At 40.8% G+C, this 15,505-nt stretch overlaps 2 protein-coding genes across 2 annotated transcripts; both read right to left on the reverse strand.

The window, feature by feature from the left end:
• Positions 1–6,552: 6,552 nt before the first annotated feature.
• Positions 6,553–12,075, reverse strand: gpr176 (G protein-coupled receptor 176). The gene is made up of 3 exons (XM_085938207.1): positions 11,520–12,075; positions 9,907–10,159; positions 6,553–9,239 (listed from the first exon to the last, which is right to left on the reverse strand). The coding sequence occupies exons 1-3, from the start codon at positions 11,725–11,727 to the stop codon at positions 8,024–8,026; spliced, it is 1,677 nt and encodes a 558-aa protein (XP_085794333.1). The 5' UTR covers positions 11,728–12,075; the 3' UTR covers positions 6,553–8,023.
• A 383-nt stretch (positions 12,076–12,458) lies between these two features.
• acot20 (acyl-CoA thioesterase 20) lies at positions 12,459–15,044 on the reverse strand. The gene is made up of 4 exons (XM_085938209.1): positions 14,824–15,044; positions 13,605–14,116; positions 13,281–13,483; positions 12,459–13,203 (listed from the first exon to the last, which is right to left on the reverse strand). The coding sequence occupies exons 2-4, from the start codon at positions 14,053–14,055 to the stop codon at positions 12,613–12,615; spliced, it is 1,245 nt and encodes a 414-aa protein (XP_085794335.1). The 5' UTR covers positions 14,056–14,116; positions 14,824–15,044; the 3' UTR covers positions 12,459–12,612.
• Between the last annotated feature and the right edge of the window lie 461 nt (positions 15,045–15,505).

Raw genomic sequence — 15,505 nt, forward strand, 5'->3', positions numbered from 1 at the left:
TTTTTACAAGTATTGTGTGTACAAGGAAACGAGAAGAAAAATCTAAATAATAGAGGTCATTATCCTCACACTTCTTGTTTGTTGTGTCTCCATGAAGATTTAAAAATCCGGAGCTATCATTATGGTTGACGGTTAATTGGCTACTTCCAGGATGCGGTCATAGTTGTACACTCATCGGATAACCATGACTTCATAGTCACGGATTCAAGTAAACATAAACAAAATCTGAATGTCAACTAATGCATCTGATGAAAAGATTTCTTGAGTTGTTCCTCTCTACCTTTTGCACCTTCGCTGCTGTCACTTGTTTTGGGGATCACGTTGTCTTCGGTTAGTCCAAAACATGCCACTCGTGGGTCACATGACAGGACACGGCTGCCGAGGTTTGACAACAAGTCCAGAGGTCACAAGCTGCTCATGCAGCTTCGACCAAACCTTTGCTGGACGTCCTGTACGTGCCAGGGAAAAAAAACACTGCCTCCAAAGTTACGCATAGTGGTTTTTACCGCAGAATGTGACTCTGACTTCCTGAAATTAGTTAAATAAATGGAACAGTGCTCAAATTGGGACATTAGGAAGTAAGCGAGTAAATCATTAAGCATTTGATGGATTTGTGCTGAGTCACCAGATTCACCAGACATTTTATTTTAATAAGGAAACACCTGTGCAAAACTGTGTCCATCCATGCAATTTTTTTTTTTTTTAAATCTCAGTGCGTCACAGATGGGAATAAATGTCATGGGAAAAAAGCCATGCATGGTGATTATTTAAATGTACACTATATTCAAGTCCCTAAAATGAATTCCGGATTGTGAATGAAATTGCTATGCTTGATATGAAAAAGGGTCATGAGAGTTTGGGAACCCACAGAGAGGCCAATGCTATTTACAGACATTTAATTTCCTTCTTGGCTCCAGTTGACCTTATTGTTCAAGAGGGTAGCTTAAATATATTTTTGGCAGCTCACATTTCAAACCAACTTGACACATCAGAAGACGCCAAAATACGGAACATTTTGTTCTAACGAGAAGATCTGAGGTTTAATGTGTCATGAAATGGAATTTGTTTAGCTATTTGAGTTTTTCTCAATGGCAGCAACTGTGGATGATGCCAATGGACAACAAGTGTCAGCAATCCAAAATCAGTCTGATTTGTTTAATGTTAGCCTGCCAAACAGAACCAAAAAAAACTATAATGGCAGTTAGCAGCAGTAAAAGATAAACAAACAAAAAGTCACTTTTGATTGTCAAAACCTAGCATTTATTTTGTCTGTAAAGACACTAACTCACAACACATCACATCCTTTTTTTTAAATAAGCCTTTTTTTTTTTTTTTAAACAACAACAACAAAAATATCCATCCATTTTCTGAACCGCTTTGTCCCCACGGGGGTCGCGGGCGTGCTGGAGCCTATCCCAGCCGTCATCGGGCAGTAGGTGCTAACCAGTGCATCACCGAGCCGCCCAATCTGGAACATTACAACACAATATCTTTAAAAACACACATACACACAGGTTCAGGTCAGGGCCAAGTGCACTGCTGATCAAGATCTTCCTCCAAATCCCTTGGTAGCCACATGGCCGGGCAATAGACCCAGGTGATGATGTAATGCCTATATAGGCAACAAAGACTTTTTTTGTGCTACTGTGCTACGCAGAAGCTAACATGCAACAAGTCCTGTTTAGGATTATGTTACGAGGAAAATCCGTTGCATGACCAAAACTGTTTCCTTATGTGTCTTAAGGTCTTAAGTTTTAGCCATTAAGGTCTTAATTAGCCATTGCATGGACATTTGTGAGTAGGTATGGTGTAGCAATGGATCGGCTTTCTAAATTTATTTGGTTAAATGTATTTTTGTTGTGTAGCGGCTCGGTGATGCACTGGTTAGCACGTCCGCCTCACAGTTAGGAGGGTGCGGGTTCGATTCCACCTCCGTCCTCCTTGTGTGGAGTTTGCATGTTCTCCCCGAGCCCGCGTGGGTTTCCTCCGGGCACTCCGGTTTCCTCCCACATCCCAAAAACATGCTTGATAGGCCGATTGAAGACTCTAAATTGTCCCTAGGTATGCGAACCTACGGTTCAGGGTGTCCCCCGCCTACTACCCGATGACGGCTGGGATAGGCTCCAGCACGCCCGCAACCCCCGTGGGGACAAAGCAGTTCAGATAATGGATCTATGGATGTTCCAGATTGGATGTGCAGGTAGCCGAGGCCTTTGAACTGGCAGGTTTTTTGGGGGTTTTTTTTTGCATGGCACCGCATGCCGTTCTCCATCATTGCCCGTTTGCCCGAGCTCACTTTTTCCATCCATAGCTCGGTGCCGCAAATTAGGACACGAGGCACTTGCCAGTTTGTGAGGGAAACAAATTCACATTGCGCCGCACGTTTGTGTGGACGCATACACACAAGCATTCACCTTTTGACTTGAGTGATTGGAAACAACTGCAATGAGTGTTCATCACTCATTCCAATAGGATGATTTTTTTTTTAATTATGATCAAACTTGACATATGGTAAAGAGAAAAAAATGGCTGTGAGAATTTTTTTTTCCTAAACCGCTTAATAATAACACTCTATTGATTAAAACCCAAACACCTCACTCACGTGTGCCGGAGAGACATTAGTGACTCATTAATTCCAAAGCAACACTCACTCCTCTGTCACTAAACGGTGAAGACGTTGCGGCAAACGTGACAAACTAAAGGTAAAAACAACATAAAGTCATCACAAATGAGTTGAGCCAAATGCATGTCCTTTCCATCCTTCCAAAATGAAAAAATAATCCATTTAGGTTTTTCCATGATTCCAAGTAGCACAACAACAATTTCTTCTATCTGAGCTCATCCCTATGCAACCTGTCTCTCTTGTTTAATGTTTCTAAATAAAGTATGAATGATGCACAAGTATTTTTTGCAGGCGCTAATGCGTTCAAATATTATGCACTACTGCCCTCTACTGGAGAAGGATATGATCAATTTTGCTTTTTTTTTTCCTAATGCATCATACGAGGTGCAGCCAACGAAACGACTATTTCTGAAAATGTAATAGGTAATTAAATATGGTAAGAGGAAAATATTTTTTTTATTGCTTTTGTTGCTCGATCTATTTGGAAACCAAAACTGAACCAGCAGACAAGACAAGGACATGGAACCCAGGAAAGCAAAACAAAAACAAAAACATCTGAACAAAAACAATGCAAAAGTTAACGTAAACATGTCAACATTTCACAGATGTTACAATTGACTGACCGCTTCTCAGCACAGAAGAGAAAGAAAATAATTTGAATTGCTCTTCTAAATTGGAGGCAAAGGTCGGCAGCTACCTACATTTGTCTGTTGACATGATAATTGATTTATTTAATCGTCGCTCTGAATCCATCACCACAAAGAGCTTGTGTAAAAGTAGGACCATGGCACGCCACATACGCTTGAGTTGTGTGTCTCTGCTCTGATACTTGAAATCACTATATCAAAACAGTTTTATTTTTATTTTATACATCCATCTAAAGTATATGCAGTTCCTGCTATGCTCTCCTGTCAATTAATAGTGAGGCCGTTACCGGCTTTCGGCACCGCTACTCTTCTCAGAAATACGCGTTGCCTAGGGGATATTCGATAGTCACCATTCACCTGAAGAGAGCCAATTTGTTCCTCTTGCCTGTCTTCTTCCTCATACGCATTCACCACTTTACTCACTGCTGAGAGTCATCACCCATAATAGCACAAAAAAAACATATTTCTTCCATAATATTGCATACAATATGAGAGCAGAGGTGTTTTATCATGATAGCTTTAAGCCTAAAGATTGAATGAAAACTGGATAGCTCGATAGCTAGAAATAAATCTGCCTCTGAAATGAAAAAATGTTTAATCTGTGTATTTGAAACTATTATTATGGTATAATGATTCAGAGCTGCATTGCATCATACTGAGAAGCGAGAAGCTACAGCTTGCAGTTTCTTGCATATTTCCTGGTTCTTAGACTCTGCGTGTGCTTATGTGATTATGGGGCAGAGCCTTCCTGAATATGGGAACATTTTCTAGGTTATAGAAAGAGCCATCAGAATTGTTTGTTCCATGAATATGTTGCCTCAGACTTGCCTCAAGTGTTTTTTGGGGGGAAGTTCACAGTGAGAGACTGTAGCTGCCACAGGATGTACTCTTCAGTAACTGGGTTACCTGTTGCTAGGCAACCATATTAATTAACTTGATCATTGCTTTAGTTATTGTGAGTAATGGTGAGGGTGGAAGGGAGATCAAGTTGAATAGAAAAGAAAAAAAGTATTTCATCATTCAATGTCCTTCGTGCAATTGTATGTGAATGAGTCCATCGAGACACGCGTGTCATGCATTTGGAGATTAATGTTCTTGAATTAAAATAAACTGTGTGATCGTCAAAAATAATTACGACTGTCCATTTGCATGGGCCAATCACGAGTAATGATGTGCTGCTGTTTTTGTTCATTCATTTGAATGCAGAGAGAATTACAATATAGTGGAATAAATTACACCACCAAAAATATGTAATATGAATATAATAAAATATAGTGTGTGTGTGTGTGTTTTATATATATATATATATATATATATATATATATATATATATATATATATATATATATATATATATATATATATATATATATATATATATATATATATATATATATATATATATATATATATATATATATATATATATATATATATATATATATATATATGTGTGTGTGTGTGTTTTAGATATTAATCAAGGTACTGATTTTTTTTAAATTATAAACTCCTTACAGTGTGGATTATCCTCAACAATGGGCACATGGCGCCAGTACATGTTACCTAAACAACATCTTCCATTGAACTTTACAGCTCAGTCAAAAATGGCTTTGTTAGGTGACAAATGGCCAGCAAACAATGTGACTCTATGGTTTTGTTTTTTGGAGCTCAAAGGGAAAACTAGGTCAGAAAAACAACCAACCTTTAACCAAGTTCTTATTCAACATTTTTGACCCATTTTTGTTTCAAAAGCGACAAACACAGGTCAGACGATGATTATTTTAGTGGATGCTGTGTTTGCACAACACATTTAGCTGCTCCAGTGCACATTTTTATTGTGGTTTTCTCAGCTCAACATCCTGTGTGGAAGATGCCAATAAGGTTGAATTATTTGAATGACAATACTCTGTTAGAACACATCAAATGTTAAAGTGGTGACTTTTTTCTGCTGCAGTCATGCCGCAAACATTCATCATGTGCTTGGTCTTTCTATAAAGCAGATTACATAAAATGAAGATACAGCGGCTCTCATTTGCATAAAGCATGGCGACTAGAATTCCTTTGGCACTTTCTCTCTCAGAAACCACTCTAGCTGCATTTCAGCAGCACGGACAAATTTAATGGAGACGTCAAATGTCTACCTTCAAGATGGCTTTACAGTTCAAGGATTACAAATGCAAATAGAGTCAGTCAGCACCCACCCTTGAATATTCAAGATTCAACGGAATATTACATCCAACGACTTCCTAGAGTGGTTGTTTCAATAGAGTAAAAAATAATAAACAATAATAAAAATAATAAGATGAATGAAATAATGTTGCAAGTATTTTACAGGTATCAGTACTGAATTTTGTCAATGATAACACCAAGTAGTAATTTTGTATGGAGTGGAGTAAAAATCTTATTTTCATTTGCTCAAACCAATTAATGGGCTCACACAAAACCTTACAAATCTTTTGCATGCATTTTAAATAATCCTTCCTAATCCAGATGACCTATTGCCCCAAATCAACAATATTGTATATTTATTTATCTTTTTATTTACTTATTTTCATACGTTTTATGTACCGTAATTTTCAGACTATAAATCGCTCCGGAGTATAAATCGCACCAGCCATAAAATGCACAATAAAGTGAAAAAAGTCGCGCTTTTGGGGCAAATTTATTTGTTAAAATCCAACACCAAAAACAGACATGAACCAGCAACAACAGGCTAAACGATACGGTATGCTAACGTGACATATACACAAACGAGGAGCTGAGAACGGGCCTGACATAACATTCAGAGTTATTCAAGTAAGTATTACATAAATAAATCGTTTATCAAACCATCTGTGTCACTCCAATTCATTAAATCCATCGTTCGTACTTTATGTAAACAATGCCGTGTATCAAATTTCTCGTTCTTTATGTCAACAACGCCGCGCGTGCGCTGCAGAGATCTGGTATATAACTATATTGTAGCGTTAACAAAGTACCAGGAAAGACGGGGGTTTATATAACAACAATATTATCAAACCATCTGTGTCACTCCGAATCATTAAATCCATCGATCAAATTCCTCGTTCTTTATGTCAACAACGCCGCGCGTGCGCTGCAGAGATCTAGTATATAACAATATTGTAGCGTTAACAAAGTACCAGGAAAGACGTGGGTTTGGTAAACGGCTCTTTATTTAACAAAACAAGAGTTCAACGAGCCAACAACTACTGAACTTCCAGCCACGGAGGTGAAAGAAAGCTCCGTAGAGTATGACCGGGCGTGCGTAAAAGCCATGTCCGAGCCCCATCCACCGTCCCCGGACAACCACCCGGCCGGGCGCCGGCCCCCGACTTCCATCCACGGAGGTGAAAGAGAGCTCCCGTCGAGAAGGACCGGGTGTGTGTAAAAGCCATAATAGTTTTTCAAACCTTCTGTGTCACTCCAAATCATTAAATCCTTCAAACTCTTCGTCCTCCGTGTCACTTACAAACAAAGCCGCTAATGATGCCGGTAGTACGTGGGGCCCTTCTTCATCTTCGTCATCCCGTGATCGAATCCTTTGCCTTTTATGTAAACAACCGCCGCGCGGCACGGGTGACGTCACTTGCAGTTCAAATGACAGTAATCCCTTGCTACATCGCGGTTCGTTTATCACGGTTTCACTACATCGCGGATTTTTGAATTTTGAAAATTTGTGAAAAAAATCACATATAAGTCGCTCCTGAGTATAAGTCGCCCCACCACCCAAACTATGACAAAAACCTCAACTTATAGTCCGAAAATGACGGTATTTACTTATTTTCATACATCAAAAGGTTATCGGTCACAATCAAGAGATCCCATTTTAGCATTTAGTCCAGCAGTTTTAATGAGCAGGGTCCCCAACCCAGTACAACACAATAAATCTATTCCTCATCTCCTTCTTTCCCTTTTTAATGGTAGCTATTGTGCAGTCAGGCGTTGTATGATTGCCCAAGTGTGATGATAACATCACAGAGCAGTTGATGCAGGTTCAGGTTATTTGTAGACACAGAAAGGTATTGTGCTAGACCCTGAGACGCTGTGTGTATGTTAGAGCTTGATAAATATTTGCTGGTCAGGTTAAGACGTGTTGTCTATATGCGTTACCACGGAGACACAGGTGATGGTACAGTAACAATGACAAATTGAGAAACAGATGTTGTGAACTAGAATTGTGGTTACGTGTGTCGACCGACATTGATTTTTTTTTAAGCCTGAGGAAAATCAATAACATCAGTTGACAGTTGAATTGCAGTATCAACCTCGACGATTTGCCTCGAGTACGCCCGCTCCAATTACAGAACAGAAGATCTGAAAACCTCAGGGTTTGTTGTTTGTATTTGCATAATGTACATCAGCAATTACTGACACAAACGTACAAACGATGACAACATCTACTACATAAGCTCTTTTAAACATGGTACATTGTTGGAATCACGTTTTAAAAAATGCTGATTTACTATCAAAATATGCTCAACGGTGCCTTGATCACAGTGACAGAACACTTGTTTGATTGTATTGATCGGCTAAGCAGACACGGCAAAACAAAATGTACTGTACAAAGAAATTTCATATAGAGTTTATTCGAGCAGTGCCACTTTTAACATATTGTGAAAAAATGTAAACAGGTTTAGGTGTGGCCCAAAGAGAGCAGGACATTCTGCATAGACCCAGTCCCGCTGTTGACGGTCAAAATGATCTCCCTGTATAGGTTGGAGTGCATTTTTGATTTTATGCAGAGTTGTGCAGTTCAAGGATCAACAGCAGAGATGGTGCTGACCTTGTTGTTCCTGCTTATTCGCCTTTCGGGCCGCGGCTTGGGCAACTTGGTCTGGATGAGCTCCTCGGGTGTGTTACCCAATGGCGGAAGCAGCCTCTTCTTGCTGTTTCTGGTCTCAGGTAACCACTGAGGGGGCAACTCAAAGGGTCCGAACCCAAACTGGGTTGGGTCTTCTGTTTCTGGAAGCGTAGCTGGCGCTACCTGCGACGAGGAGGTATAAGCGCACGTGTGAACTGGAGATGAGCGCGGCGCCGTCAATGGGGGTGTGTCGTCATTTGTGAGCCCGCCTCCGTGTCTTTGCAACACATCGTTTTTGGTCATAATGTGTGCCCGGAGGCCTCTTTGTCGAGATCCGTTCTCATGATCCTCATTTGCCACGTCTAACCCCTGAGTAGGGAGCTCATTCGCTACATTTTCCTCTTCTTCGTCGGAGGGACAGAAAATGTGCTGTTGTCCAATGTTGAACATCTCCAGAAGTTGGCTTCCAGAACGACCCGCTGTCTCCAGTCCTACCGGTTCTCCTATCACAACCTCCCCGCCCAGAGACGCCAGAGCCCCTGTGCTAACCATGTTCCGTCGGCTGTAGCGTCTCTGGATCCTGGCTAGCAGTTCCAGGCAACCGTGGCGTGCCGAGCGATTAACAGTCAGGAACAAAAGCGGGTTGGTAAGGAGGGACACCTTAGGAAGCCATAAGGCTGTGAGGTACAGAGATGCCGGCACCTCTTTGGGATCTACCAAAAGGGTGCGATAGACAACTAATGCCCCATAGGAGGCGCTGCAGGCAGTGAAAGCCAGCACAACCGCCAGGAGACTGGCGTGCAGTTCGGCCTCCCGTCGAGACACGTACGGGATGGAGATGCTGTTCTGCGGCGTCCGCAAGGCTGCGATGATCACCTTCTTTTTCTGACTGGCGCTGAGCGCTCTTCGGATGAGCAGCATGAAGAAGAAAACCAACGCCAGAGGGAGGATGACCGTAGTGATATTGTAAATGAACACATACAGCGTGTGCCCCAGGGAGCGAGCGTGGTCTTCTGAGCAGGACGAAGTCACGTACACGTCGGTGACGTTGGTCACGGCAAACACGGGAAGACTCACCACCACTGCGTGGACCCAAATGTAGATTACCAGATCCCTGGATCTTGCATCTGAGATCTTCCTTTCCAGTGGGTATAGAACTGAATAGTATCTGGAGACACAATAGACAATTAATCAGCCATCAAAAACAATACAAAACTAACTTCTTTATGTAGGTGCAGCTGTAACAAAGCACTTCCCATGTAGCCAGTTATGAGGCATATATAGTTCACATTCACACCTACGGACAATTTAGAGCAGTGGTGTCAAAGTCAACCACATGGGTCCAGCTGTGTAAACACAGGCCAATACACACGCGATAGGCAACGTTTCCTATCAACTTTGTCAAAGCACCACCATTTTTAAATAAATAATATTCCAATAACAGCCTTTTTCAAATGAGGCGATGCATTGCTCACTTTCAGCGACACAACGTGCAAATACAGATCGAAGCATTGACGTTTGTCATTTGAAAGCAGCATTGTTTGAGAGTGACGTACTTCAGAAGCAATTAAGAGCTTAACGGCATTGCTTGAATGCGCTTAAACCTTTCACGTCTCTGAAGTGCACTTTCAAACTGAGTGAAGCGAGTGGGAGATAACCACCAGCTAAATTCAAATAGCATTTAATGGTCAGTAGTTATGAGGGTTTCAAAGTGGTTATTTTTAACACAATCTCTTTTCTGGAGTGCTTTGTCCTGAATAGGATGCTAACTGCACTGTGAGCTAATCACTGCTTCTTATAGTTTTTTTAGTTTTCTAATTTTAACATAAACTGACCTGTCTAGCGCAATGGCGCTGAAATTGAGCACAGTGACCGAGCAGAAGAGTTTGTGAAAGAACTTGATGGTCTTGCAGAGCAACAGCGTGTGAAGCCACCAACAGCAATGAGGACTGGAACCTAGCGCCACGTCGAAGGGAACGCACACCAGTCCGGCGCAGATGCCCGTGCAAGCCAGGTTTTTGATGAAGCGATTGGTTACGGATTTGAAGACATTTGTGGAGCAGGTGCACCACACAACGGTGGCGTTCCCTGTGGGGAACAGAACGAAGAGCTTTTAAATCATAACATTTGATTCCAAGTGTCTAAACATGCCTGGTGGAGGAAGCACATCATAGATAGCTTGCCAGATGTCACATAAGATGTTACATGATGACACGGTTCGCAAACAGGTCACTGAAGCTGATGTGGAAAAGAAATGAAATATCTTGAATGAAAGCATATTTTTTATTATGTCCTTTAATTCTAATGCATGGAACTATAGGAGTTGCCCTTTAGTTCACACCTTTAAAGCAACATTAGTGTGAAATTGCACCCTCTGAGTTGTTTCAGTAATGGCACAATGCTTTTAATCTCACAAAGGAAATCAAATGAAATCATGGCCAGTTGCCATGCGTTAGACAACCACTGAAATGCCTTTTACGTTTTCATTCTCAAACAATAATAGTACAAAAAAAGGTTGAATTATTTCAAGAATGATACACATTTACTTCATATATCATTTATTTATGTGTATATATTTGGGAGGAAATGTTGGGAAATGGCTTAGCTCCTGCTGTGGACTTTTGTGCTAAAATACATTGCAAAATGGCAAATGTATACTAATTACAAATATCTTTGGGGGACCTCATGTTATTAACAGAGGGTTTGCTAATTAGGTAGTGTGAAGGCAAAGCGACAAATATTGTGACTACACTTAGCAGCCTGAGTCAACATTATCAAAACTGTGAAACCTCATTAAGATGTGTCACATATTTTTTAAATATATTCCTGTGAATGAGACTTTTTTTTATCATCGGTACTGTAAATATTGCACAAGTGGGTACAGTTTGTGGATCTTATTTGCATCATAGGATGCCAGTTAAAATGTTTGAGTAGGCACACATTTTGCTGTTTTATAATAATATACTTACACACATTTAAAATAAAAAGCTCAGAGTTATGAGCAGAACTAATGAGCTGTTTTCCCCTCTCCAGTTCCGTTGATATGATTTTTATTCAGTGATTTTAACTGCAACACCTTTTTACCCACCATACAGTTGTATAAATAATTGACCACTGTTCAAATATCATGCTGGTGTTTCCAAGAGATTTGTTAATCAGCACATCTGTATGGTGTCTCCCAAGCGACTTCATGGCTCAATATTAATTTAGACTTTGAAAACAAAACATTTTACGGTCAATGAAAGTTAATAAGAGACATAAATAACTCCAGCCATTTCTTTCAATGGTGCTTGTCCTCATTAAGGTCATGCGCGAGCGTTCATTGAGTGGTCACCAATCAATTGCAATACAATATAGACACACATCACACCTAACCTGCATGCTTTTGGAATGGATAGGGATCAATCACAGGGGGGGCTCATATTTTTTATCCAGCCTTTGGACTTACCGAGTAGCGACCCTATGAGGATGAGAACCTGGACGGCAGTGGTGAAGTCCCGGTAGGCTTGCTCTCGGATCAGTTGGTCCCGGTCGTCCAGCGCTGTCCCCTCGGCGGGTGGATGGCTGGAGGAATTGAGGACACTCAGCCAGATATGAGCAGCTGTCTTGTTGGCTGCGCCGTCTCCGACCATTGCAGCCCAACTCCCACTATCCATATCGTGATCCAGCTCTGTATTGTTTAGTGGTGTGTGTGTTTTTCTTTTTTTATTCTGAACGCTGGCGGTACTTCAACTGAAACATTGTAGGTCGCAGCGATTGGAGACCATGGCCAAGGATGCAGCAAAATTCGTACGCGTACATCACAAAAGACAAAAAGCAGTCATGTACGTCCATGCGCACCGGAGTGCGCGGATGGATCCGATGTGTCCATTTCGTAGATGGAGCTTGCTTCTTTTTCTCTCGTTCTCTCTGTGGTCGCCAGACTCCTGCTGCACCGTGAGAGGTTGCCCATTGGTCGACTGGCTGGTGTGGAGATCCCACGAATAATGAATATTTCACAGCGCAATCCGCGCGACTGGCAAGGAGGGTGGGGGGTGGGATGTGGGCATGAAGGAGGCGCTCCTCCTCCTCTATGATACCATAATTGCATATTGATGCATTTCAAATCTTATCAAAGTTATATTATTAAAGTTTTTCTTTGTCGTGAGTTCACATATTTCTTTGCTTTAATGTATATTATTGAACGACCTGTCTATTTTGAGTCTTATGTTGAACACAGTATTAGTTACTGTATTGATTATGGTTGGCTAAGGTTTAGCTTGACTTGTTGACTTGCTCAAAGAAATATTATTACCTTGTTCTGTTTGTTCTCTCACAGCAGCTTGTGACATTCCTCTTTGGTTTGTGCAAATGGCCGAAATACGACGCACACACAAAGATAGGGACGGTTAACATGATGATAAATATGTTTCTTTGTTGATCTTGAATTTAAAAAGCATAAACCTTTAGACCTGTATTTAAGTATTTACTCATCATAGATGCATTGACTTAATTTTGTTTAAAATATGTGAATCTTGGATGCCAGGCACACTTGGTACTTGCTAGTAAGTGCTCATGGTGTTTAAGTGTCTCTTAAGGAACTCTTGGACTCGCTCCCACAGGTCCAGCTGAGCTGCCGAGTGGGCTTTTGGCTCCCCACCAAAGACCACCGCTCTTCCCACTGCAGCATGGAAAGAAGACGGACAAAATGGCATGTGAGGAACTTCCAAAAAGTGTCCAGCCTTGGGGTAAGAAACCACTTGAAAAGATTCTTTGCCGTGGCTTTTCAAAATCGCAGCGGCTTGTTTGGCAAAAAAAGCGCTGTTCCAGTTGCGGTCATCTTCGGAAACAGCAAACAGGAAGTGGCAGTCGGCCCTCTCTATGGGAATCAAAGACGCTCGATTTTTTTTCAGGGTTGGATCTGGCGTGACATCACGGATATCAATCAGCCAAGATTTCCTAATTCTTGCTTTCCATACGACAGGTCGGAGTGGCGGCATAACAATGTCTTTGTAGTGTAGTGGAATCACAGTATTTCCATTGCAGCCATTTATACAAACAGTTGCAGTGATTCCGGAGAAATAGGACGCCATTGACAATGCCAAAGCAACACTATGGGACATTGATATCACGCCTATCCCAGGACCTTGAACCTGCAAAACAAAAGACACCGAATACTGCAATGTGTTATCAAAATCACATCCCCTCTAATATTGATTAATTTACTGACCTCTGGATGTTTCTGTACAAAGTTTGCAGCCTCTTCAAAGTATTCCAAATCCAAGTTCTTGGGATTTTTGGGTAAATCTTGGTAGCCATAATAGGCCAATGCCAGCACAACAAAACCTTTGTTTGCCAAGAGGCTGGCTCGCTGCTCATTAAGGCCTCCGCCTAAAGTATATAAATCTATAATTCCAGGAAATGGCCCCGTCCCTGAAATTATACAAGAGAATAAAGGAAGTCAGGGTGGAAACAATATTGATGTACTCCTTTTTCAGTAGTTCAGTAATTAAATGGCCCTGCAATTATTTGACAAACTACAGCAAACACATACCTGGTGGTATGAAGAGGACTCCTCGCACACGTCCTTCTCGCACAGGAATTCTCCTCACGCCCTCCATCATGTATTCTCTCTCATTGGTTTCAGAGACTAACATTTCCCCTGTGCCACTATTGTGCACTGCTATCTCCACGAGAGTTGGGGTCAGTACATTTTTCTTCACAAGTTTTTTGTGTGGGGTTTCTGGCGCCATGGACCACCATAAACCCATGGGCTCCACTCCAGTGTAACTTCCTCCTAGAGAGGGGCTGCAACTCACATCTACCAGACCCTTTTCATCTGCTTGGTAGAGGGCAGAGGCTTTGAAAATCACCCCTTTGTCGTCGACTAACCTCGACCTTAATTCCACCTGTTTGTGGGGTGCAAGACCCTCAACTTTGACTTGAACAAGTTTGTCAAACAGACAGCGGACACCGGGGAGGATTTTGAGGCGGATCTGAGCCATTAAAGTTTCAAGGCAGATTTGTGACTCACACAAATTGCTTTCGTTGTCGTTGCCACAGCGTCTGTCAAAACAATCAAGATGACACAATTGAGTATATCTTTGCCTATGTTAGGAAAAGAGAAAAGGTCAAAAGAAGGCGCAAACACACTTATCATCATGCATTTTCAAAATCGGCTTGGAAAGACAGTTGTTGAAACAACAAATAAGTAAACGAAATAGATTGAATATAGTTAATGATCTACTGAGAATTTTAAACGTTCTTTGCAATTTTAAATAAATAAGTAATCTGTAAATAATTTTATACAAATTGTTCGAACATTGTTATTTAATATGACATGCATTTAATATGCCGGACGTGCATGAATACAATATCTAAACGATTTCCCTGATATACAGTATACATAAATAATGATGTTGATCAACGTCCCCTTTGCTTACAACTGAAATTTTGATCCCGCTCAAGGACATGAACAAAGACCGCAGTGATGTAACTGGGTAAAAGTTCATGCTCACAGAGTCCACCACTGTTTTGTTGGACAACTTAGAAGAAACTCATGGAAAAGCCACATCTAATTTTGCAGTTTTGCGTTGTGCAGAACGTCTTAAGATTGATTTGAATGGAAAACATACAAGTTAAAACTTGATGATCATTGTTTTGCTTCGTTCGAGGGAAGATGGTTTAAGAAGATTTAAACAGAGACGCGCATCGAAAGCCACGCAAACACACCCCCTGAAATAACTCTCCTTGCAAAAGCAATAAAATCATACCTTTCAAAAACATAAATATTGGTGGATAAGCAAAGTGAAAGCACCGTGCAACAGAAGCTAGGAAGGAACCACTTAAGAGAAAAAAGAAGGGGTATTTTCCGAAACGCTTCTATTACTTTTTTGTTTAACTAGTTGAAAGGGTTTACTTTATTTTCACCAAAATGACTTGAAGAAATGTATTATTTTGGAATCTAAATATTTATCGGGGAATCAACGTTTGTGTCGTTTAATCAAGGTGGCAGTGGTACGCACCCGGAAATATGAAGCCAGTCAGAAATAATAATATTTTGTACACTTAATTTTTATCCGTCTCAACGTAGACTAAAATGTCGACTAATTTTTTTAAGTAATTATTGTTTAGGGTTCTTTAAAAAAAAATCCTACCTCAAAAATGAACACTCGCTACTTTTTGTTGAGTATTTTTGGTAGCCACTAGATGGCAGCATTGTCTGCAATAGCTATAATAAATGTCCAATACGTAATTGTCTTTCTTTAGTCTGGATATCTTTGGGGCACTGACACTATAGCAGTACGTTGAAATAGGACTACAATAAATCCAAAATTACACAACAAATGAGTGTAATTGCCGTAAAAAGAACAATACATACAATAATTTACAAAGACAAAAGCTTTTCATACATTAGTGCATTGGCATTATTTAAAATTGTCATCCCTTTGTGTG

Source organism: Syngnathus leptorhynchus, chromosome 18 (genome assembly GCF_054491065.1).
Source record: "Syngnathus leptorhynchus isolate UIUO chromosome 18, UIUO_Slep, whole genome shotgun sequence".
NCBI lineage: Eukaryota > Metazoa > Chordata > Actinopteri > Syngnathiformes > Syngnathidae > Syngnathus > Syngnathus leptorhynchus.